At 42.5% G+C, this 27327-nt stretch overlaps 1 protein-coding gene across 3 annotated transcripts in view; it reads right to left on the bottom strand.

Annotated features, from left to right (window-relative positions):
- Positions 1-27327, bottom strand: part of zdhhc2 (zinc finger DHHC-type palmitoyltransferase 2) — a 148434-nt gene that overhangs the window by 80127 nt on the left and 40980 nt on the right. For all 3 annotated transcript variants that reach the window (XM_034181191.1, XM_034181192.1, XM_034181193.1), the window contains exon 2: positions 12001-12027. In XM_034181191.1, the coding sequence (XP_034037082.1) occupies positions 12001-12027 (27 nt within the window). The remainder of the gene's footprint in view (positions 1-12000; positions 12028-27327) is intronic.

The following is a 27327-nucleotide window of genomic DNA, read 5'->3' as shown; positions in this document are numbered from 1 at the left end:
ATTCAGACTTGCACCAACAATATATAGGTCTCAACTGAGCAGCGTTGAAGTATTATACCCTCAATTTTGGAAGACCCATTCCCCCTTTTTCTTTAGGTAGCTGGAGAGTTTTATACCTGACTCTAGGTTTTTTGCCTCCCCAAACAAATCTAGAGATCATTCTATCCCACTCTATGAACTGGCTCTGGGGAACATCCATTGGCAGGGATTGGAACACATATAAGAATCTAGGTAATATATTTAGTTTAACTATATCTACTCTTGAATTTAAATCTAATGGTAAGGTGGACCATCTTGTTATATCTTTCTGTATTTCTTGTTTTAAAGTTTTATAATTTGCAGTATATAGCTCAGAAAAGTTTTTTATAATCATAATACCCAGATAGTTGATTGTTTTCAAGTTCCAATTTAATTTATATGATTTCTGGATCGCTCTCGATGGGTGATAGTTGAGTGCTAGAATCTGAATTTTAGATATACACTGATTTTATATCCTGAGAAATGTCCATACTGTTCTATTAGCTTCATCAGATTGGGGAACGCCGTGTCTGGCTGCCCGAGGTAAGCTATTATGTCATCGGCAAAAAGCCCAATTTTATGCTCTACATTCTTAACTGTGATACCTTTAATTTCTTTATTTTGTCGAACTGCTTGAGCCAAAGGTTCTATAAAAATTGCAAAAAGAATCGGTGATAAATAGCATCCCTGTCTGGTTGATCTTTCTAACAGTATTTTATCAATCAAATTTCCATTAATTTTTATTCTAGCTGAGGGTTTTTGATACAATGTTTTAATCAATTGTATAGATTTATTATGGAAACCAAATCGTTCTAATACTAAATAGAGGAATTTCCAATTAACACAATCGAATGCCTTTTCTGCGTCGATACTAACCAGCACAGAGCTTCGTTTCTCTTTTTGAGCTTGACCCATTACTTGTAGAGTTCTACGAATATTATCATGTGTTTGACGTCCTGATATGAACCCCGTTTGGTCCTCGTCTATTAATTCTGCTATAAATGTATTTATTCTTCTGGAGATGATGGATGTATATATTTTATAATCGGTATTTAGTATTGAGATCGGTCTATAACTTTCACATCTATCTTTATCTTTACCTGGTTTCAAAATAATTGAAATAATTGCTTCTGCCCAAGTTAGTGGTGTTTTATTTTCTTTAAGAGTCCAGTTAAAAGAGGTTTGGAGTACTGGTACCAACTCTTCCTTAAAGACTTTGTACCATTCTGCAGGGTAACAGTCACTTCCTGGAGATTTATTATTTTTCAAGGAATTGATCTCTTGAATAATCTCTTCTTTTGTAATGTCTGCTGTTAGTCTGTCATTTTGTCTTAAACCAATTGATGGTAAATCTAATTCTTCTAAAAAGTGTCTTACTTCCTCCTCATTTGCTGCAGGTGGTTGTGTGTATAATTTTTTATAGAACTCTTTAAATATCCTCTCTATGCTCTTCGGATTGTGTATTAGTTCATTGGTATGTGGGTCTCTGATTCTTTGTATAGTATTCACCGCTTGCTGTTTTCAAATACGTTTTGCTAAGAGTTTAGTCGCTCTGTGCCCAATCTCATAACTTTGCTTCAAATATATATTTTTCTTACCATATTCATCTAATAATAATTCAGTTATCTTCATTTTGATATCTTTGATTTGATTATGCATTTCTGGATTGTTCGTTTTCTGGAATTGCTGCTCTAATTCTATCAGCGTTAGTGAGTATTTTGAGTATGTTTCTCTTCTGATCTTCTTGAATACTGTGGCTCTAGCTATTATCTTTCCTCGAACAACCAGCTTCAAAGCGTCCCATATAATGTGTGGTTCCACCTCCCCGTTGTTATTTTCCTCTATATATTGTTTGATGTCTTCTTTAAAATCTTCCACCAGTCTTTTGTTATTAAGTATTCCTACATTCATTCTCCAAATTGTCTCTCTTTTCCTGGCATTCAAATTTATTTTTAGAAATAAGGTATTATGATCCGATATGTCAGCACCCCCAATCCTACACTCGGTCACTCTATGTCTATCTCCCTTATTAATAAAAAAAGTAATCTGTTCTGGAATGGACATTATGTGTTGCTGAATAATGTGTGAGACTCCTCCATATGTCTATCATTCCCATTTCTTCTAAAGATATCTTTACAAATTTTGATGTCTGTTTTTTTTCCCCCTTTAAGCTTGTTGTATCTAAGCTATGATTCATGATTATGTTAAAATCCCCCCCACAGATTAAAGTACCTTCTGTTTCTGTGGCAATAACATTAAACAGGGATTTAAAGAAGTGTGTACTACTTTCTGGAGGTGTGGAAACATTTATCAGCATTACAGGTTCATTCTCTAATTTTCCCTTCACTAATATATATCTTCTCTCTTTATCTTTGATTTCCTTTTCACAGACAAATATTGTTGAGTTTGGGATTAGTGTTGCAACCCCCCTTCTACATCCTTGTTTATATGTACTGTAATATGAATTCCTACATCCAGGTTTTTTCATTTTTTCATGTTCTGTCTGAGACAGATGTGTTTCTTGCAAGAATATGACTTGTGGTTTCTCTTTTTTCAACTTTGTTATGACTAATCCCCTCTTTTTAGGTGTATTTAGACCATTTACATTTAAGGACAATATTTTCAGATCATTGCACACCATATTTCTTCACTATTATGCTTATGTATTTCCTCAAGCAGCCCAAAAGTAACATGAACATGAACATTAACTCAAACAAAACTGAAAATAAAAAATACCACATGGAACTTCCACTCAGGGGTTCTTCTTCATCCCCCAAGTTCCTGTTGGTGGGTGGATGGGAAATCCTCTCCTGTGAGGGCCCATCCCTAGACCCATAGCTCTTCAAGCCTAGTCTACACAAGTCCAACATCAGTATGCCTCGCCCAGTCGGTAGTATCTTATAATAAATCACAGTATCTGAAGCCTTCTTGTATTATTTATGTCCATCTATGGGTCATATCGTATTTTCCTTGCTTCAATAGATTAAATGAGTTGACCCAGTCAATTTAAAGTCTTATTAACTTTTTACAAATGGAAGATGTTAATTATCAGATCTCCTTTGATACTCCTGTAACTTCTCCTTCGCTCGTTGTGCTTCCGTATTTTGGCTCAACCTGCTCTGTCTCACTCGCTGCCATCCCGGATTCCTTTGAGTTGTCTCCTCCACTTGTCCCACATCCACATCCAGCACCTCCACAATTAGTCCCTTTGCTCTCATATCCTGCGCTGCATCTCCTGTGCTATCATAGCTCTTAACACCACTGTTCCAGTGAATTCTTATTTTGGTGAATGGGGTCTGAAAATGAATCCCGTTTTCTTTCAGTATTTTTTTGATGCCCAGATATGATTTGCATTTTTGGATGATTTCAGTGGGGTAATCATGGTCAAATTGAATTTTCTTGTTGCCCACCTGTATTCCCTTTTTCTGCCAGACTTTTTGCAGGATCATCTCCTTAGTCTCAAACTTGAGAAAATTAAGCACAACTGCTCTTGGAGCTCTGCCAGTTTTTGACCCGTTTTTGATGTGGACACTCTGTGCGCTCGTTGTATATGTAGGTCGGTATCTTCAGGTAGTTCCAACTCTTTTTTAAGAAGTTGGTCCAAGTAGACTGTAATGGAGCTTCCCTCTGTGTCCTCGGGCAGTCCGAAAATCCAGACATTATTCCATCAAGATCTCGTTTCAAGGTCCGTTAGTTTATCCTGCATCTGATGTGCCTGCTTTGTTAGCTTCATTAGCAAGTTGCTAATCTCCGTGTTATGCTCCTCCAGCTCAGTTATGCGAGCTTGCGCCTCGGTTATGTTCGTCTTCTGCTCCTGTAGCTCTGTATGATTTTCTGTCAGCTTTCGCTCTATGTCTTGTCTTAATGAAGTTATTTCTTGCTTCATCTCACCTTTGATTTCCTCTTTGAATGTTATAAGCTCATTATGAAGCTCCTGTTTGAGGGACCGTATATCATTGCTGATGCCGGCGAGTCCAGCTTTCAGAGTTTCGGTGTGCTCCATTTTCTCCATTGTTTCACTCACTCGTTCACTCTCGTCGGAGGCGCCTTCTTTCAAAAACGGCTCTTGAGTTTTCTTTGAGGTTTTAGCACTTCCCCGGTTTCGAATACCACTCATCTCAAAATTTATGGAGGTTATAATTTAAATTAATCAGTTTGAGTGGATTAATTTGACCGACTTGGGCGAGCTATAAATCTATGCTACTAACACGTCTGCCATCTTGGAACCTCCCCATCCCCACAATCAAGTTTTATGTCTCTTTTTTTCAGGACAACCTGTGCTTTCAGGTGTTTTATAAGTGTAATAAAGGTTTACAATCAAAAATAGGCAAGGAAAAAATAAAGTGAAAAATAATTTTCCACACACATTTATTCAAAACACACAGCAAACTATAATAAACAACTGTTTTGACACTTTCTAAAGGTAATTTGAGGTCTTGTGTGAAAGACTGTACAACAAAAAAGGTTCAAACAATAAACACAAATGCACATGTTGAACAATATATACAAAATGGTCTATGAGTTTTGTTGTCCATTGATATGGTAAACAGTGCTTTACGCAGAGAAAGCAACAGAGTTATCCAGTAACATTCACATGCAAACTACTGGATCAATCCTGATAGTTACACACTCTTTGTTTGAGCATGTGAGATTGTCTTCAGAGGCTCTCCATGTGCTCCTGCTTTCACTGATCACTGTGCGTAATGGCACAGGGCGCACTGAGTATGTACTAATAGTATGTACTCATTGGGGCACCCAGGGGGCTATTCAAACGGGCCAACTAGTAACACATCACCCCTGAAAACGATCTTTGGCTTTTCACGTGAGGTAAATCTGCGCTACAATTGGATTTTGGAAAACCATGTGACGGTGAACCAATTCCGATTAGACACTCACATTGCGCACGTCATCACACAGCTTCTGTGAGGAGTACAAAGATGGCCGATGGCTGGCTCGAAGGTCTGCAGAGTTAACTTTTCAGCAAAAAAAGTAAGTTTCTATGTCGACAGTCAGCTTGTCATGATTCAGTGGCTAAGGTAATGTGCATCCTAAAAGTATTCATAGCGCTTCACTTTTTCCACATTTTGTTGTGACAGCCTTATTCCAAAACTGAGTGAATTCAGTTTTCCCTCATAATTCTGCTCACAGCACCCCATAATGACAACATGACAAAAAGTTTATTTTTTGCAAATTTATAAAAAAAAAAAAAAACTAAGAAACTAAGAACTAAGAAATCACACGTGCATAAGTATTCACACCCTTTGCTCAGTACTTTGTTGATGCACCTTTGGCAGCAATTACAGCTTCAAATCTTCTTGAATCTGATGCCACAAGCTCGGTGCAATAATCCTTGGGGAGTTTTGCCCATTCCGCTTTCCAGAACCTCTCCATCTTCATCAGGTTGGATGGGAAGTGCCTGTGCACAGCCATTTTCAGATCAGTTCAATCGGATTCAGGTCTGGGCTCTGGCTGGGCCACTCAAGGACATTCACAGAGTTGTCCTAAAGCCACTCCTTTGATATCTTGGCTGTGTGCTTAGGGTCACTGTCCTGCTGAAACATGAACCGTCGTCCCAGTCTGAGGTCAAGAGCGCTCTGGAGCAGGTTTTCATCCAGGATGTCTCTGTACATTGCTGCATTCACCTTTCCCTCAATCCTGACTAGTCTCCCAGTTCCTGCAGCTGAAAAACATCCCCACAGCATGATGCTGCCACCACCATGCTTCACTGTAGGGATGGTGCCAGGTTTCCACCAAATATGACACCTGGCCTTCATGCCAGTAAGTTCAATCTTTGTCTCATCAGACCAGAGAATTTTGTTTCTCATGGTCTGAAAGTCCTTCAGGTGCCTTTTGACTCTACCATAAAGGTCTGATAGGTGGATTGCTGCAGAGATGGTTGTCCTTCTGGAAGCTTCTCCTCTGTCCACAGAGGAATGTTGGAGCTCTGACACAGTGACCACCGGGTTCTTGGTCACCTCCCTGACTAAGGACCTTCTCCCCTGATTGCTCAGTTTTGAATGAGTGCCAGCTCTAGGAAGAGTCCTGGTGGATCTGAACTTTTTCCATTTACAGATGATGGAGGCCACTGTGCTCATTGGGACCTTCAAAGCAGCAGAAATGTTTCTGTACCCTTCCCCAGATCAGTGCCTCAAGACAATCCTGTCTCTGAGGTCTACAGATAATTCCTTTGACTTAATGTTTTGTTTGTGCTCTGACATGCACTGTCAACTGTGGGACCTTATATGTCAACCACTGTGTGCCCTTCCAAATCTGAAGTTACCCCAAGTAGACTCCAGTTAAGCTGTAGAAACGTATCAAGGATGATCACTGGAAACAGGTTGCACCTCAGCTCAATTTGGAGCTCCATGGCAAAGGCTATGAATACTTATGTACATGTCATTCCTTAGTTTTTAAAACTTTTAATAAATTTGCAAAAACAAAACAAAACAAACCTTTTTTCAGATTGTCATTATGGGGTATTTTGTGTAGAATTTTGGGGGAAACTCCATTTTGGAATAAGGCTGTAACATAACAAATTGTGGAAAAAGTGAAGCGCCGTGAATACTTTCTGGATGCACCGTAAGGCGTGAACTGTATAAAAGGTTTTTTTTTACAATTAGTGAGGTAAATGTGCACACGTTTACTTCTGTAGGGATCCTCTTTATGCTACCAGACACTTCTAATGATATTTTAGTCTGTTCACTGACAATGAGAAGCAGTTTCCTGTGAGAATTTGTGAGGTTGCCTGATCCATTTACATCATGTAGCTGTTTCGTCCATTTGGATTCTAAATCAATACTGCGCCAATTAAAATCACTTTTGTCCAGACTGAAAAGATGAACCCAAAAACATCTAAAAAGAGAGCTCAGGTTGAAAAATGCCCAAGTTCACATTTAAATTTTATTGTGCATTTACTGGTCTGTTTGCTTTTAGATATAGATCAAAAATCTTAAATCTGATCTGAAGATTGATCAGAATTTATCAAGTTTTAGACTTTCAGTCAAATGTTTGGGCACACCAGAGGATTTTTTGTATTTCTACTATTCACCCATCTTAATATAACAGTAAAGCCTCAACAACTAGAAAATAAAGTATTCTTAATATTCTTAAAATAATGACAACTTATAGTTAGAATATGTGACAGCCATGCTGCTCTGTGCATACCTGCTCTGTGGTCAAATGCCATCTTATATCACCGAGCTATTACATCCATATGTGACAAGTAGGTCTCTGAGGTCTTCGGACCTGGGCCTATTGGTTGTGCCTAGGACAAGACTGAAGACCAGGGGAGACTGTGCTTTCGAGGTGGTGGCACCTAAAATGTGGAATGCATTGCCTTTGGACCTACGCTTCGTGGACTCTGTTGAAACATTTAAAGTGAAGCTAAAGACCCTTTTGTATTGCTGGCTTTTACCTAGTTTTTATGGTTTTATGTTTCTGCTGTTTTTAATTTCTCTGTTCTTATGTGAAGCACTTTATGATTTCTATCTTGAAAGGTGCTATATAAATAAACCTTACTTACTTACTTACCTGATCCTCTCATGTCAGAAGTTAAGCAGAGTGCTGTAGTTCCTGATTTGAACTTGGCTAAGACACCACTTAGTAACACCATGAACTATGAGTGTCTTTCTCCATGAAGAACTACATCTATCAAACTTCTAAATGAGACTGCATAAGGTGGCAGGAACCATGTGATGGCTCCATGGAACTTATGGTTATGGGATGTGTGAAATATGGGCGGGGGGGGGGGCTGTTATACTGTTAGTTTGTTGTGTGTTATATTTATGCTGTGTGTTTATACTGGGTATGTTTTTTATTGTTTTTATTGTGGATTGTATGCAGCGCATGAGTGCAAGATGAATTTCCCTTTGGGACAATAAAGTATATTGTATCGTATCGCATCGCGTCGTATTGTATCGTATTGCATCGTATCGTACTGTATTGTATCGTATTGCATCGTATCGTACTGTATTGTATCGTATCGTATCGTATTGTATCGTACTGTATTGTATTGTATCGTACTGTATCGCATCATATCGTATTGTATCGTACTGTATTGTATTGTATCGCATCGTATCGTACTGTATTGTATCACATCATATCATTTTGTATCGTATCGCATCGTATCGTATCGTATCGTACTGTATTGTATTGTATCATATCATATTGTATCGTACTGTATTGTATTGTATCGCATCGTATCGTACTGTATTGTATTGTATTGTATTGCATTGTATCGTATCGTACTGTATAGTACTGTACTGTATTGTATCGTATCGCATCGTATTGTATCGTATTGTATCATACTGTATTGTATTGTATTGCATCGTATCGTATTGTATTGTATAGTACTGTACTGTATTGTATCATATCGCATCGTATCGTATCGTATTGTATCGTACTGTATTGTATCGCATTGTATCGTACTGTATCGTATCGTATCGTACTGTATTGTATCGCATCGTGCCAGGAAGGCCATCCAGTATAAAACGTATCTATACTGGATCTGCTCTGGTGTCACCAAGCAACCGGGGCAGCCAAAACTTTCAGACATTTGAAGCAATGTTGTCAAGGTTTATTATTTGAAGAAAATGTGTTTTAATTCACATTTAAGTTGCGGAAATAAATTAATACATTACTATACATATAAATAATATTAATTTATAAGCATTCAGTGATTTAATATCATCACAGAAGCCATGACTAAGAACATTTTAAAGCTGTACGGCCTTTCAAATATCACAAAACTGGCAACTACTACAATACTCACCAGTACCTGTGCCCTGACCCGTGGCATGCACACTAACATCTACAGTATAAGATGTCTTGTAAATCACTTCAGAGGTGTTATATGGTTTCAAAAATAGTGTTTTTAGATTAAGAAGTGTTTATTTCTGGCTAACTTTTCCAAAATACAGGAGAAACGTATTTGATTTAGACAGCGATAAGCTGTTTCGGATCGTTTACCACCATCTTTGTTTATTTTATTCCAGCGAGCAGCCAGCTGACGTCACGCTGTCTCTACTCTGATTGGCTGTCGCCGTGTGCTTCCCACCATCCCTCACACAAGTCAGGGAAAACCCGATCAATGATGTTGCGATGGTCGATACTGAATGCAGTTAGCTTGATATTTTCCTTTCATATATTATATTATATTATATATTTTTTTTCAAGACAGCATAAATTTTGATTTTGCCCAATTCACAATGTCATGTTACGAATCCCTTATTTAAAGGCTAAGGAATAAAAATTATAGTGGTGCCAAAGAAAATTCTTTTCATTATTTAAATCTTTAAAAACTCAGTGGTGGTATACCTTTAAAATATCTACTTTATTTTTGCAACAAAATACATTTGCTCCTCTGTGGACAAACTTCAGACAGATTTTGAAAATACTATTAAAATATTTCAGGTTTCTCTTTTTTTGCATATCAGCAACTGAAATTTCAATCCATATATCAGTCATGCTATTTAATTGTGTGATTACTGGCTATACAAACTGCTTTTTTATTTTTCACAATATGCAGACAAATTTATGTGTACTTACTGATCATTTCATTGCACAGTTATTGCTGGTTTCTTGTTGAAGAATTTTGTATGTTTCTTGTTTTGAATTGTTCCTATAAATAAATAAATAAATAAATAAATAAATAAATAAGTAACCCTGTACACTCTAAAAAATTAACTGCTGTTTCAACAAGAACAAGTGAAGTAAAAAAAAAAAAATCCTAAAGAGGTGAACTCAAATCCACAATAGTGAAGGGACATAAAAAAAAGAAGTAATGGATCAACATAAAAACTGGCACAACTTAGTACAAAGTCGAATATACAGCAAGCTGCAAATCTAAATTCATTTATGTAATCAATAACTTTAGGAAGAATCTCAAAGTCTGAGCGGTTGCTATGGTGACAGATTATTATAAGACCACAGTTTGTGTCTCTACAATCACATCTGACCTTAACAACTAAATGCACAAATTTAAAAATAATTTTTCTCAAGTAACCAAATACATGAGTGGCAAGATAAAATTAGACAGTATATCTTACATCACGCAGGGATGCTGCTGTGAAATGAAGCTCTGATCAGTACTTTATCATAGTCATCCAGTAACAGTTCCTTATTTAATTGGACTGCATTTATATAGCGCTTTTCCATCTGCATCAGACACTCAAAGTGCTTTACAATAATGCCTCACATTCACCCCAATGTGAGGTGCTGCCACACAAGGTACTCACTACACATCGGGAGCAACTAGGGGATTAAAGATCTTGCCCCAGGGCCCTTAGTGATTTTCCAGTCATGCTGGGATTTGAACCGAGGATCTTTTGGTCTCAAGCCCAACGCTTATCCACTAGACCATCACCTCCCCTTATACTCATAAATGTTACAGATCTAAACTGACATCAAAGCAAGAACACAATCTGAAGATGAAGTTGAACGGGTCAAATGATGTAAAATCAGTGTTTGTTTGCGTTTTGAAGAGTTTTAAATTAAAAATTTCCCAGAACCTTAATTCTGTAAGTGCTGATGTAGAACTTCCTCTGATGTAAGTAAAATTTAGATCTGAACAGGATCATTTTACAACTTTGTGACATATGTTATGTCTGTTTTTGGAATTCTGCCTGCTCAGCGAGACACACACACACACACGGAGCCCATCTAGACTCTGTGGGACACACCCACACGGTCTACGGGACAGACACAGAGAGACTGGCCCAATCCCAACGTCCACCCACATATTCCCATTAAGTGTGTAAAGGTTTAGGGCTGTCCCACTGTCAAATCGTTCAGTGCACAAGGGCTCTCAGGCAGACATTTCAACCTTTTTTTTTGCCCACTTTCTTGAAATCAGCATTTCTGGCCATTTTAGCTAAGGGACTGACCCACGATTGCTAGCACTGTGGCGTCAAGCTGGGGGTTATCAGGGGAAACCCGAAAGTTACAAAAGGTAAACAATAAGGTATCCAGCCACAGATCCACTACAAACTTCTCCCTTAAAAACAAAACAAACAAACAAACAAAAAAAAACAGAAACCTTAAGAACACATGACATATTGGGTGCACAGGTGTGCCTAAATTTAAAAGGAATAAAAAGGAATGAAAAAAGAATAAGGATTAAAAATAAAATCAAAAACATGAAATCAGAGGAATACAATCATATTTTATAGTTCATTCATAATTCTTTAAATTTTTGCCTCTTTTGAAAAACAAGTAAATTAATTATTTGATCATTAGTTCTTGTCCACTCTGTGAGGTAAGAGCCAGGAACATGCCAAATCAAGCATGCAAACCCTAAAATGCCTTGGTCGTAAAGAAAGTAACAATGCAAACAAACAAACAAAAAAACAAAAACCTAAAATATGAACTTTCTAACCCACACTTAATTTTTTTTAGACCAACCACTAATATTTATGTTTTTTTTAATTGTATATAAGATTTCCATCCATTTCGATAATAGCTTTAAAAATGAATAAACTTACACTGAGTTTAATGCTGTAAGTGAAACAGGTAAAAATGAGATTTAAGCAACAGTAGGCTACAAATAAACTCAATGTGTTTTAAATACATTACAACCAGATGTAGGTATTTATCATAAACCAACAAACCAGTTTCACAAATATTCAAATATTCCCTTTTTTTTGTTTATACAATCCTAATAAATGACAGGCACAAAAACACATCCCATCTTAAAAATCCAGATTTTTCGTCAGGGAGCGGTGTGAGTGCTGATCACCTCAGTGCCTGTGTGGTGTTTTTGCAAAAAACACGAGGCCTTTAAATGTAAACATTCAGTATAAATGACTTAGTTTGACATGACAGATCTTGAAAATAAAATGTTTTTAGTATTTTGCGCTGGAGGGTCATTACTTTCTACTGCACACAAAACATTTTTGATGAAAAACTACTTTAAAACTACACACACAACATAGCTAGAAGCACTGAAATATCCTTTTTTTCATGTTAGATTGTATTGTGACTTACTTTTCTCTCCTGTGTCTTCTATGGACTCTGAAAAATGAGAAAACATAATTAGTCAATAAAGCGTTAGACATCTAAGGACTTTTTACATTCAAAACAGGGTATCTTCTTGGCAAAGTGTAGGGCAAATTTAATTTTTTTTTTTTTTTTTTTAAACACAGATCCACAGATGGTTGTAACTGTTGTCCTTAATGTCTTGGACACTTTCCTCACTAGTTTGCATTGGTTACTATCACGAATGTCAGATAATGCCTAGTTTACACAGCAAGATAATTATGTCAATTTCTGACCCAATTTTCCTCTTCCGACAATCTTAAAGAAGATCTGACTATCATGTTGTCTCTAAAGGGAGCCATCAGGAGAGGCGTCCGTCCCATCATTAGGAGGGACAGCTACCCTGTCATTAGGAGCTAATAGGTGCTAATTAGAGCTACTGTTTAGTCACTAGCCTATAGCAGTCTGCCGCTCGGTAGGAGGGGTCTGGTTAGGTTTAAAACTCCAGCTTTTGTGACTTCTTGATTATTCTTCTCTACAAGAGTCAAGACAGAAGTCAGACCACCAGAGCAAGAATTTTAGCTGAGGAAGCTTCTGCGATTTGAAGCGAAACGTCCTCGCGTCAAGCAACCCAGTCCAGTCGAAGATTCAAGCTTCTCTACTACGTTGTCTCTAAAGATAACCTTATCGGATATTTCCTGCTGTGTGTGGTGTGTTAAGAGTGCTCTAGTCTTGCCAGAAGGACGTCAGGACCACTCAGACCTCAAATCGTGACTAATCAACATGTTGGGTTGTCTTGGCCCAGCGTGTCGGGTGGTGCCCCGAGCACAAATGAACACGACGCCTGTTAAATGTGATGTGTAGCCAATCAGAAAGCAAGGTAAATCCAAAATTGTTAACTCCGAAGTCACGTTTGACCTCGAGGGGTTTTGCAAGAGTTCCCGTCTGACCTGGAAATGTTTGTGAGTGAATTCTGTTTGTGTGTGGTGTGTTGTCTTTACCGTGTGGCTTCACACCACACACTGTATGACCAAAACTGTTCGATCTATGATTTTTTTGTTTTATATCACCATATGTGGGGTCTCTCAGGTATTGAAAACCTACCAACAATTTTTAAATCTTGCCGTGCGACCCAGACATTTGTCAGTGTCTACAAGTTCAACACGTTCACCACACAGAGACATTTCTGATGGCAGAGAATTTCAAGAAGTCACTGAAAGCCCAAAACTTAATCTTGATCCATTATAACTGTAAACCCAGAAACTCAGATTCCTAATAAGGGCAGTATTCCATTGCAGATTTTCCATCCCGATTTAAAAATTAAGGACATTGGGCCAGATTTATTTTTAAATCTTTGATGGTCAACTCAACCGTTTGGTAGAGAATATTGCTATCTACTACATTCTATTGAAAAATGTGAGGACATTAAAGGGTTAAACAGTAAGCAACATGTGTATTATCCATTATTTTATATCCGCTTACATGTGAATGTAAGTGATTGTTCACGAATACACCGGAGTGATTCCCATTACACAATTGTTTTTGCCCATGGAGTGGAATCTTTCCTCAAAAACAAAGGCTTCAAATCCATTGGTTTCCAAGACCCAGTCCTACACCCAGTCAGTGCAAGTATTGAACAGTGTAGGAGCAAGAACCCATCTCTGATGAATGCCAGTGTTCACTGGGAAAAATTCAGAGATTGTGCCTGTGCTCCATGCAGCACTCACACAGTATGTGTGTACAAGCTGGTTATGAGGTCTCACAACTTTTTGAGGATCCCATAAATTCTCAAGTCAATTTTAAGAAAATCAACACAACGACAATAGAAGCACTACCAAAATTTGTGCTTGGATTCAAAGAGTAGTCACAAGCTAGGATGTGGTTGATGGTTAACTTTTTGTGTGTGAAACTACTAGACTGTCCCAGTTGCTGAGCTGCAAGTAACTGACAGTGACTACGTTTACATGCCCTTAATATTCAGGTTAAGGTCAATATTCCGGGTTCTAAATCATTAGGAATAACCCGTTGACATGCTTAAGCAGACAGAGTTACTCCTGTACACATGGTCATTGGTATCATTTGGAATATCCCCATCTAAACAGCGACGCACGTCTTCCACCGTATATTTATGATTGGTATATGCGGTGTTATGATGAAGGAAATCATAAAAGGAATTCTATTTGTACAGCGTGCCCAGACTTTGCATCAGTCCTCTGATGCCTGTCATTGACACTGAAGTGATATTACACAAGAGGAGTACTAACTTTAGTTGTAACTTGTGTGTCTGTTGAATTTTTCATATTAAAGGCCATAAAAACAGAAAAAGAGAGCATACCAATATGATATTTGTTTGATTTACTGTATGAATGTTTTTGGCACAGCCGTTCTTCAGTGTGCAAACAAATGCATTGCAATCACTCGCAGGAGTGTAAATTACTGTCAAAGAGAAGCTGACAGTGTCAGCAAGAAGCTGATAATGAAACCTCATCATTCATCACATTTGATGCCAATGTGTCATGACAATGGATCCAAAAACTCTCTCTCTATAACAACAATTTATCTATGTTGCCACCTCTGCAGGGGGTTTTGCACCACCTCATTACTCATTAAAAATGAGTGACACGGTATCAGAAGGAGACTCATGAAGGAAGCCACCAAGACATCATAACAACTTTAAAGGATTTATAGCCTTATGTGGTTGCGACTGCAGTAATGGCATGGTGTGACTTTTGCATCATCATTCATTTTCTATACCCGATGATTCCAGCCAAGGGTCATGGAGCCTATGCCAGCAGTCCTAGGGCATGAGACAGGGTACCCTGGAGAGGACACCAGTCTATCCCAGGGCCACATATAGACAAAGAAACAGATTCACACTGCACGCACAACTAGGGTCAATTTAGAGTCACCAATTCACCTAACCTGCAAGTTTTTAGAAGTTGGAGAAAGCCGGAACACCCAGAGGGAACCAGGGTGAACATGTAAGCTCCACACAGAACATTGCAACATAAAAGTCTTTGTATATTGAGCCTAAAACTCTCCTGGATATATTAACTGGGTTTTTAGACGTTGTTACTGCGTTTGTTTTATGTAAAAATGTCAGACGCTCAGGTCGTTTCTCCATTATTTTCAGTGGGAGTTGCTGCAAGCTGTGATCGCTACCTGTACATGTTGTTCGGGGAGAAAGTGAAGTTTGCACTTTAACATCCTGTTTATTGTAATAAATATTTTTTTTTATTAACAAACAGACATGTATATTTTACCTGTGCGTAATAAAATATGTATAGTAAAAGAAAAAAGTTTTATTAAGTGTTCTGACCATAGAACCAGACTGTTGTGTGTTGGGGGGTTTGGCTGGACATTTTGGTGCTGTTTTCTTTTCTTTGCTCTCCAGGTGGTGTGCAAACTGTTTTTTCTGTGGAGAAGGTGCTGGCGAAAGAGTCCTTCACCCTCATCAGAACTATTGGCTGCACCTGCGGAGGATGTTCACGTGCAGGCCTAACGACTTGCAGCACCTGTGGATGATGCTCACGTGCAAACTTAAAGACTTTCAGCTGAAGCAGATAATGAGATGGCGTTCTGCATTTAAGCCATGAGTGATTCGAGCAGAATTGCCGGGAACTCGACCTTGTGACGTTCGTTTGTGAGACGCTGAGGACCGCGCCAGGGTTTGACACATCGTGCCTGTGAAGGAGGACGGGTGAGGGACACATGCTGTCAGCACACATCAGAGGTGATGATTGTCTGAATAATTGTTAATAGTAATTTGGTATTTTGTTACGCAGTATATTTGAACATTGATGAGAATTTTGTAGTTTGCTCCTCACTGCCGTGGCGTACGGACTGATGATCCTCCACCTGTTGTGAGAAGCTGCTCATTTATATAAAGTTTAAATTCAGACCTGAATGTGTTGCTGATAGTGTGTGCCTCTGAAGGATATTTGTTGTAGCTCTGTTGACTTACCTCACCTTTTCCATCCTTCACAGAGTCAGTTTGTCGTATCCACCTGGGGGGTGTTCGGCGGTGAATCTGAGTCCAGAAGTGCCGGGCTTTGATCCATTTGGGCGCTGGAAAGCGCGCCGTCCTTCACCTTGCCAGACAAGCCGAATATTTATGTTGTACACGAATTATTGCACAGGAGGGAAATAAATTTTGTTTTGTTTTTGGAACCGCTTCCTGGTTATTTAGCGCTGGGCCCTTGTCAGATGCTGGTTCGGTTCTCTGATCCGCGTCAGCACATAACACAGACGAATGCGGTTAACAGAGGTGGAGGCGGAGAAGGGAGGGACGGAGGTTTGCGCACAATGTAAACACAAACTAAAAAAACTGTAAATCCTTAAAAGGATCAAACAGACGTAACTTTAATTGTAAACTTGGAGGTCTTTGGACCCGGAAACAGATTTATCACGTGATGCATTACGTCAGAGCTTAACAACTGGATTGTTTTTGCGGGTTTTTGTTTTTTTTGTTGTTGTTGTTGTTACAAAGGGAATCCTGTTGGGTTTGGTGGACCCATTGCATTTTGGGACTTTTAATAATTAAACCTTTTCTGTTAAAATACTCGGCAGATGTTTACTCCATCCCAATTACAAGTGATATAAAAAACACATATGTTAAATTTGTTCCTTTTACCTTTATTAAATCACATTTATGGATCGAAATGCCACTCGTTTTTGCTTATTTTTTTGTTAAAATGTATCAATAAGGAAATGCATCATAAAACAGGTATAACTGGAAAATAATCAACAAATGTACACATGAAGCAAGTCCCCCCCCCCCCCCCCCCAAAAAAAACAAAAAACTATAGTGTACTATTTATTTCAATTTCATGAGAAATTTTAGCTACTCTGGTCAGTTTACACATAACAGCTGTCTGAACAACACATTAGCTCCACTGAACTCAGCCATTTTCATACCAGACTATACCACACATGGGGGGCAGAGTTTCACTGTGTATGTATTGCATATGTACTTCTTCCTCTGTATCACCACCAAAACCCTCTGTCTCTTCCAATATCAACTGTAAGGCAACCTGAACAGCAAATTGCTTTGCCATCTTGATCAGTTATGGTATGGAACCATGCTGACATAGCTATTTATAGTGTCAGGTCCCTGCAGATTAGTTCTCGCAAGACAGAGGGTGAAACGTGTGAATGTGGGTGCTGTTCCCGCAAGCAGGGCCCGGTTTCATAAAGCGACCTAATCTTGTTTAGTTGAATAAACTCAGTTAGTTGAACAGTTTTTTGATGTTAATTGTTGCAAAAAGCGTTTAGTCAGCTTAAGTTTTACATTACTTGACTAAACTTTTTAGCCTGGTACAGAGGAGGCTAATCTTATGTATTTTAGTTGATAAAACTTCATTGTCTTACCTCAAAAAAATGGCAGCTACCATGTACCACCACTTGATGGAACACTCAAAAGCACCCCTACATTGCTCGTATTCCTTCAAAAGGACAACTTCCTCTGCTTTTGGCCATGGTTGCAGCACACGACTGTCATGATGTGTTTGTGACAGTGCTCACACGAGCCACCGGACGTCACTGTTATGCTGAGCAGCATTATGTGCACCAAAATGTTGATGAAAGTGTAGAATAATAAACTTGAGAGTGAAACTGCTAGGCTAATTGCTAAGCACGTCATTCTGCTGTTTGTTTGTGTCCATAAACGTTAGTAAAGCCAGTTAACGAAACAAAGGCTGGATAGTTCATGACAATGACCAACCCGGAAGTAAACAAAACTGTCACACATGGAGCTGTCTCTTGGCAACGGCACACACAAGGCCGTTATGCCTGTGAAAACAGTTGACTAAGGTAAGACAGCTAATCGAAAAGTTTAACCATCGATGTGAAACAGTGATTAGACGGATAATGTTGGGTGACCAACTGTCGTCCACTAAGAAAATTTAGTAGACTGAAAGATTAGGTTGCTTTATGAAACTGGGCCCAGGTGCACACTGTGGGTGCTCACACCAAGGCCCCTTCACCCGCTTTATGTACTCACACTCGCTCTCTATCTCTGTCTCACTCACTCACTCACAGACCCAGAGAGCAGAAAGGGAAAACGAGGGTGCACAGGACCTATGATTTCCACAACTTTACTAGCCCCGGGACGATTGGACCTGAAGACCGTTTATGTAATATAAATGTGAATGGGGGTATACGGGGGGTGTCATTGAAAATGTTTTCTGATTTATGTTCTTTACAGAAAATGAGCCACGGCCAATGAATCTTACTTTGAAAAAATAATTTTTTGTATAATTTTTCTTAAGCTAAAAACTGAAAACGGGTCCCACAGACCCGAAGACCTTATAATGATTAAATTTGATCAACTAATAACAAAAATAAAACTACTTCTTTTAGTTTAGTAGCGGATTGCAAACCAGCTTTACAGGTGCATACTGCCACCTGCTGTATCGGGGTGTGTGGAATAATGCCATTAATTATTCTGTCTATATAGTGCAAAACATGAAACAGTAAATTTAACAATAAAATCAAAATGTACAATAAATATCTTAACAGTCAGGAAACAGCGCAAGTTTGATCATTTTACCACAACCATGAAGACTAAAGAAGTGCAGTCTGTGAGGGCTGGATTTTCTTTGTAGTTAGGTTATGAATAAACTACAGCACTCACAGATGTGACAGACTAAAACCACAGCGCTGATGTGCTGATTCCAACGGTATGCTTACATTGTTTTTTTTCAAATGATAACTGTTGACAGTGTTGTAACTACTCTTTACTTGGGCGAAAAAAGGTATGTGGGCTATTTTCTTTATGCCTTGCAGTAACAGGTGCAAACTGCAGTGCTTTGATGGTTAAAACCTGCTGTTTGGTTCACACGACAGTGGCGGCTCCAGATATTTTTTCTGCAGGTGCTATGGCAGAGCTTGGCATTTTTATGAGGGTGCTATGGGCTCACGTGTGAAGACGGCTCTCTACTACACCTCTGCCACATTCACAAGCATGCATACACATAGCCACATTCTGATCTGCGACAGTCACTAATGACATACAGAATGACCAAAATCAGACACAAACCTAGGCTACTGTTCAATACAAATATCCACATACCTGCACATGGAGTCTACAGCCTCAGGGAAAAAATGCCAACAGCAGGCAGAGAGAAAATCTTTGTTGGGAAAGTGTAGTGACACGGACCCACAACAGGGGGCATAAATGAACGGACAATAGAAGGAGTTAAATTTGAACACTTTACTGTTGTGAATGCCACAACCACACACAGCAGATTATAGAATAAATACAAAGTCAATGGATAAAGGTGTCGTGTGGGCAGGCTCGACGATAGGAGACGCCCGTCTAGAGAAGAACCGGAACCACACGATTTCCTCCGCCACCGAACCCGAAGGATACTGGAGCCGCCAGGTCCCGAGTCCCCCAGGTGGCCACCGTCTCCGCGTGTCGGATCTGGTACTCTAACACACTCGTGCAGCTCCTGTCTCAAACACTTATCTGACGGAAAGCAGACCGAAGCAGTCGCGGCCCACGCCGGTCCTCCGGGGAGACAGCTGCAACAATGTATCTACTGGAATCAATATTGGAATATTCAGGAGTATTACCTCCGTAGGAGAACGATATCTTGGCGACGTGGTGGAGGTGTCATCCTGCTTTTATCCAGGGTGAAGTGTAGATGATCGGTGACAGCTGTCATAGTTGATGAGTGACAGCTGTCACCTCGGCTGTTCCTGTGAGGCGGCAGCGCCCTCTCGTGCCTGAAGCCCGCATTTCAGGCAGGGTGCCCTCTGGTGGTGGGCCAGCAGTACCTCCTCTTCTGGCGGCCCACACAACAGGACCCCGCCCTCAACCAGGCTTGTCCGGGTGGCGACGGTAGAAATCGGCCAGGAGGGCCGGGTCCAGGATGAAGCTCCTCTTCACCCAGGAGCGTTCTTCGGGTCCATAGCCCTCCCAGTCCACCAAATACTGGAAACCCCAGCCCATTCGACGGACGTCCAGGAGCCGGCGCACTGTCCAAGCCGGCTCCCCGTCGATGATACGGGCAGGAGGCGGCGCCGGACCGGGTGTACAGAGGGGTGAGGTGTGATGTGGTTTCAATCTTGAAACGTGGAAAACTGGATGGATCCGCAGTGAGACTGGGAGTTGGAGCCTCACTGCGGCGGGACTGAGGACCTTGAGGATCTTGAAGGGTATGTACTGGTCCTTCAGCTTGGGGGAATCCACCTGGAGGGGAATGTCCCTTGTGGATAACCACACCTCCTGCCCGGGCCGATATGCGGGGGCCGGGGACCGTCGACGGTCTGCATGGGTCTTAGCCCTCGTCCGGGCCCTTAACAAGGCCGAATGGGCGGTGCGCCACACCCAACGCCATCTCCGCAGATGGGCCTGGACCGAGGGTACACCGACCTCTCCCTCCACCACAGGAAACAAAGGGGGCTGGTACCCCAGACACACCTCAAACGGGGAGAGGCCGGTGGCAGAGGACACCTGGCTGTTATGCGCATACTCGATCCAGGCCAGGTGTTCACTCCAAGCCGTCGGGTGTGCGGATGTGGTACATCGCAGGGCCTGCTCCAGCTCTTGGTTAGCCCGTTCAGCCTGTCTGTTGGTCTGAGGGTGATACCCAGACGAGAGGCTCACGGTGGCCCCCAGCTCCCGGCAGAAACTTCTCCAAACCTGCAAGGAAAACTGGGGACCACGATCTGAGACGATGTCTGTTGGTATCCCATGCAGACGTACGACATGGTGGACCAGGAGATCCGCTGTCTCCTGGGCCGACGGGAGCTTCGGGAGGGCCACGAAGTGGGCCGCCTTGGAGAACTGGTCCACTATCGTGAGGATGGTGGTGTGCCCCCGGGACGGCGGGAGGCCCGTGACGAAATCCAGACCAATGTGGGACCAGGGGCGATGAGGCACAGGAAGCGGCTGAAGGAGTCCCTCTGCCTTTTGGTGGTCCGCCTTGCCCCTGGCGCAGGTGGTGCAGGCCTGGATGTAAGCCCGGACGTCAGCCTCCAGGGACGCCCACCAGAAGCGCTGCCGGACCACTGCCACGGTCCTACGCACCCCTGGGTGGCAGGAGAGCTTGGACCCGTGACAGAAGTCCAGGACGGCAGCCCTGGCCTCTGGTGGGATGTATAGTCTGTTCTTTGGCCCTGTTCCAGGATCCGGGCTCCGTGCCAGGGCCTCCCGGATGGTCTTCTCCACGTCCCAGGTAAGGGTGGCCACGATAGTGGACTCCGGTACGATGGGTTCCGGTGGATCCAACAGCTCAGTTTTGACTTCATGTTCATGCACCCGGGACAAGGCATCCGACCTCTGGTTCTTGGTCCCAGGGCGGTAGGTGATTCGGAAGTCAAAACGACCGAAGAACAGTGACCAGCGGGCTTGCCTGGGGTTCAGCCGCCTGGCGGTCCTGATATACTCCAGGTTCCGGTGGTCAGTAAAAACCGTGAATGGCACCGACGCTCCCTCCAACAGGTGTCTCCACTCCTCAAGAGCCTCTTTCACCGCTAGGAGTTCTCGATTGCCCACGTCATAGTTCCGTTCTGCTGGGGTCAACCTGCGGGAGAAATAGGCACACGGGTGAAGAACCTTATCGGTCTCTCCGCTCTGGGATAGCACGGCTCCTATCCCTGAGTCAGAGGCGTCCACTTCAACCACAAACTGGCAACTGGGATCGGGCTGCACCAAGATGGGTGCAGTCGAGAAGCGCTGTTTCAACTCCCTGAACGCGGCATCGCACCGATCCGACCAGGTGAAGGGAACTTTTGGTGAGGTCAGGGCTGTCAGGGGGCTAACTACCTGACTATACCCCTTAATGAACCTACTGTAAAAATTTGCAAAGCCGAGGAACTGTTGCAGCTTCCTACGGCTCGTAGGTTGGGGCCAGTCTCTCACCGCCGCAACCTTGGCCGGATCCGTGGCGATGGAGTTGGAGGAGATGATAAACCCCAGGAAGGACAAAGAGGTGCGATGAAACTCACACTTCTCGCCCTTCACAAACAGCCGGTTCTCCAACAACCGCTGCAGGACCTGACGTACATGCCGTACATGAGTCTCAGGGTCCGGAGAAAAAATTAGTATATCGTCCAGATACACGAAGACAAATCTGTGCAGGAAGTCCCGCAAGACGTCATTTACCAAAGCTTGGAACGTCGCGGGGGCGTTAGTGAGGCCGAACGGCATGACCAAGTACTCAAAATGACCTAACGGGGTGTTGAATGCCGTCTTCCACTCGTCTCCCTTCCGGACCCGAACTAGGTGATATGCGTTCCTAAGATCCAGCTTTGTGAATATTTTGGCTCCATGCAGGGGGGTGAACACCGAATCCAATAAAGGCAACGGGTATCTGTTGCGAACCGTGATCTCGTTCAGCCCCCGATAATCAATGCATGGACGAAGACCGCCATCTTTCTTGCCCACAAAAAAGAAACCTGCTCCCATCGGGGAGGTGGAGTTCCGGATCAGCCCGGCAGCTAAGGAGTCCCGGATGTAGGTCTCCAGCAGTACCTCCTCTTCTGGCGGCCCACACAACAATCTTTCACCTACCATTGATGTCTTCTTAACAGTACAATACGCCTGTTGTTGTGGTTAAGAGCAAAAAGCATTAATGATTTGGTTGCTGTCCAGAGGCCGTGTTCTCTGAGGGTTAATTGACAGGAGTGACACCTGGTCACTGGTTGGTCTGTGCGTACTGCTGTTCCTCATGTACTTCTTTAGGTGACACAGACTTCACTTCTTTCTAATTCCACTCATGGATAATTGGGCAGCAACAAACAACAAGCAACAAAGGCTCCAATATGTTCAAAACAGTGAAGCTAGAACACTGATGAGAGTATGAAAACAGGAAGACATTACACCTGTACTCCCTAACCTTCACTGGCTCACCATCATCTACAAAATCCATTTTAACATTGCTTTCATCACCTACCAATGCATCCATGGCAATGCCCCCACATACCTCAAAGACCTCCTCACCCCTCACCTCCCGTTCCCTCTGTTCATACAACACTAATCTTCTCCGTCTCCCTCGCACCAAGCTTTACACCATTGGAGACAGGGCCTTTTGTTCAGCTGCCCCTCATATTTGGAACTCCCTCCCTGACCATCAGTGGGCTCCAGACTGTGTGTTGTGTGGGCCGCTGAAGAGGAGGTACTGCTGGCCCACCACCACTAGAGGGCGCCCTGCCTGGAGTGCGGGCTCCAGGCACCGGAGGGCGCTGCCACCTTACGGGAGCAGCCAGGATGACAGCTGTCACCCATCACTGGAGACAGCTGATCCCAATCAATAAGGAGGTATATCAGCAGGACGGCATCTCCACCTCATTTGCCGAGATATCGCCTAATCAAAGAGGTAACAATCTCTGCCCGAACATATAAATAACCATTGTTGTATTTCTTGTTGAGTATTTGTAGGACAGCAGACTTCTGACAACAGTTGGATAAGTACTCACCTTCCTACACTCCTGCATTGTTGTTAACGAGAGGTGGAGGTAGACTCTCCACCCTCCGTGTTGCTGGGTGCAGCCGCATCCACACCTGACTGTTTTTGTTCCTTGCCAGCAGTACCGGATCCGACGAGCGGAGGCAGTGGCCACCTGGGAATTCGGGACTTGGCGGCTCCAGTATTCCCGGGGTTCGGTGGCAGAGGAAATCGGGTTGGTTCCGGTTCGACTTGGACAGACGTCTCCTATCGTCGAGCCTGCCCACACGACACCGTTGTAAATTGGACTCAGTCTCAATATTGTAATCGGCTGTGTTGTTGTGCCTGTTTTCACAACAGTAAAAACAGTGTTATTTGACTCCTCCATTGTCCGTTCATTTGCGCCCCCTGTTGTGGGTCCGTGTTCCTACACTTTCCCAACACTGTGGAAGCTTTAAAAAAAAAACCTTAAGACATACCTGTTTAGACAGGCCTCAATAATTTGAATCTGTTGCATCTTAGTCTTTTTAATCTATTTTATTATTTTATTTTGGTTTTATCTTAAGATTTTCTATTTTTATTCTCTTATTTATCCTTGTTTTTTTCCTGTAGCACTTTGAGATTTTTATTAATGAAAGGTGCCTTATAAATAGAACTTATAACTTATTATTACTATCATGACGTTGAACGTGATTCACGTTACACTCATTTTGTGGAAAATAATCAGTTCTGTCGATGAATGATTATTTTCTTTTATGAGTGAAATATTTATCTAATCACATAAATCTGAAAACACCATAAGTGTTTTACTGTTGAAAACTGAAAGGATGATGTCATCGCCCTGTCTCTGTAACATGTTAACAGTGTAATTTAATAGTCTTATTTAGCATATTATAGTTTTTTTCTTCTTGTTTGTGGTGGAACAAAGTGCTGGCATCCTCCAGCTCAGTCTGAGAAACTCACCCAGAGCAGAGCAGAAAGACGCTGAGGGGCTTCTTTAAAAACTCTTTAACCCCCCCTTAACAAGTAACTTCCATCATAACGAATTAACGCATTTCCAGACGCCATCTTCCAAAACAAGGGTATCATATGGGGAACACTTTTCATCTGTGATTATGAATTCTGGCAACAGGTCAGATTAAAAGACTTTATTTAATCCGTGAGTCGGCTTCTAAAGTTGTAGCTGTCATTGCTAAATTGATTAGCTCCATGTTTTCTTCTCCATTTTTTGTAGAAATGTTACAGCGCTACATACAGGCCAGGCATGTGTACTACAGCATTTTCAAGTGGTTTCACTGGATCAGTGAGACATTTCTTGAATGGAACACTTTTTGAAAATGACAAAGAAAAAGATTGTATAGCAAAAGTTCAGTTTCAGTGTAGACAAAGCCTTAAAAACATGGGATGAAATTAAATTAAAATAATAAATGTTTAATTATTTTCTTGGGGGTGCTATGACAAATCCAGGGGAAGCTCGAGCGCCCCCTAGTGCCCCTGGCGCTGCCCATGTCACACGAGTGCTTTTGTCACCAATGAGGATACATGTCAGGATCCTACAGGTGACCCTGAACCATCCCTTAGTTATGCTGCTATAGACTTAGACTGCTGGGGGGTTCCCATGGTGCAATGAGTGTTTCTTTCTCTTTTTGCTCTGTATGCACCACTCTGCATTTAATCATTAGTGATTGATCTCTGCTCTCTTCCACAGCATGTCTTTTTCCTGGTTCTCTCCCTGTGATTTGGCGCTATATAAATAAAATTGATTTGATTTTGATTTGATGTCTGTTTCTACCTCAATGTAATTACTGATTGTGTACTTATTAATTCAAGGAAAAAAGAATATATGTGGGTGAGGATGGATGCTGGATATGTTTAAAAACAAGATATTATCCCATTAGTAAAAACTGCTGTACAGTAGTTTTTACTAATGGGACAATAGAGCGCTTCGCTCTCAGACTGCAGGCTTACTTGTAGTTCCTAGGGTTTGTAAGAGTAGAATGGGAGGCAGAGCATTCAGCTTTCAGGCTCCTCTCCTGTGGAACCAGCTCCCAATTCAGATCAGGGAGACAGACACCCTCTCTACTTTTAAGATTAGGCTTAAAACTTTCCTTTTTGCTAAAGCTTATAGTTAGGGCTGGATCAGGTGACCCTGAACCATCCCTTAGTTATGCTGCTATAGATGTAGACTGCTGGGGGGTTCCCATGATGCACTGTTTCTTTCTCTTTTTGCTCTGTATGCACCACTCTGCATTTAATCATTAGTGATCGATCTCTGCTCCCCTCCACAGCATGTCTTTTTCCTGGTTCTCTCCCTCAGCCCCAACCAGTCCCAGCAGAAGACTGCCCCTCCCTGAGCCTGGTTCTGCTGGAGGTTTCTTCCTGTTAAAAGGGAGTTTTTCCTTCCCACTGTAGCCAAGTGCTTGCTCACAGGGGGTCGTTTTGACCGTTGGGGTTTTACATAATTATTGTATGGCCTTGCCTTACAATATAAAGCGCCTTGGGGCAACTGTTTGTTGTGATTTGGCGCTATATAAAAAAATTGATTGATTGATTGATAATAGTTGTGGTCGTAAGGTCTCTGGTGCCTGTCGCGGCAGCAAACCCCGACCCCAGTGGTGGATGCCAGAAGTAAGAGATGCCATCAAGCTGAAGAAGGAGTCCTACTTGTCTTTGTTGGTAAGTGGGACCCTGGAGGCAGCTGACAGGTACCAGCAGGCCAAGCGTGCTGCAGCCTGTGCAGTCTCAGAGGCAAAAACCCGGGTCTGGGAGGAGTTCGGGGAGGCCATGGAGGAGGACTATTGGTCGGCCTTGAAGAAATTCTGCCAAACCATCTGACGCCTCAGGAGGTGGAAGCAGCTCTCCACCCGGCACTGCCTACGGTGCGGGTGGGGAGCTGTTGACCCTGACTGGGTATGTTGTCGGGCGGTGGAAGGAATACTTCGAGGATCTCCTCAATCCCATCATCAAGTCTTCCGAAGAGGAAGCAGAGACTGGGGACTCAGAGGCGGACTCATCCATTACCCAGGCCGAAGTCACCGAGGTGGTCAGAAAGCTCCTCGGTGGCAAGGCTCCTGGGTTGGATGAAATCCATCCTGAGTACCTTAAGTCTCTGGATGTTGTGGGACTGTCTTGGTTGACACACCTTTACAACATCGTGTGGCAGTTGGGGACAGTGCCTCTGGATTGGCAGACTGGGGTGGTGGTCCCTCTGTTTAAGAAGGGGGACTACAGGGTGTGTTCCAACTATAGGGGGATCACACTCCTCAGCCTCCCCGGTAAGGTCTTTTCCAGAGTACTGGATAGGAGAATTCGAGTGATAGTCAAACCTCGGATTCAGGAGGAGCAGTGTGGTTTTTGTCCTGGTCGCGGCACACTGGACCAGCTCTACACCCTCCATCGGGTGCTCGAGTGTTCATGGGAGTTCGACCAACCAGTCCACATGTGCTTTTTGGATCTGGAGAAGGCGTTCGACAGTGTCCCTTGGGGCACCCTGTGGGGGGTGCTCCGGGGGTACGGAGTCCAGGGTCCTTCGTCAGGGGCTATCCGGTCCCTGTACGACCGCAGCAGGAGCTTGGTATGCATTGCCGGTAGTAAGTCAAACCTGTTTCCAGTGCGCCAGGGCTGCGTTTGTCACCGGTTCTGTTCATTACTTTTATGGACAGAATTTCTAGACGCAGCCAGGGTGTAGAGGGGGTCTGGTTTGGGAACCACAGAATCTCACCTTTGCTGTTTGTGGACAATGTGGTTCTGTTGGCTTTCTCAAATCAGGACCTTCAGCGTGCACTGGGGCGGTTTACAGCCGAGTGTGAAGCATCCGGAATGAAAATCAGCACCTCCAAATCCGAAGCAATGGTTCTCAACCGGAAAAAGGTGCCTTGTCCTCTTCAGGTCGGTGGAGTGTCCTTGCCTCAAGTGGAAAAGTTTAAGTATCTCTTGGTCT

The sequence above is a fragment of the Thalassophryne amazonica genome, chromosome 11, assembly GCF_902500255.1.
Source record: "Thalassophryne amazonica chromosome 11, fThaAma1.1, whole genome shotgun sequence".
NCBI classification, from domain to species: Eukaryota; Metazoa; Chordata; class Actinopteri; order Batrachoidiformes; family Batrachoididae; genus Thalassophryne; species Thalassophryne amazonica.
The sequence above is the reverse complement of the archived record's forward strand: the minus strand, read 5'-3'. Positions and strand labels throughout refer to the sequence as shown.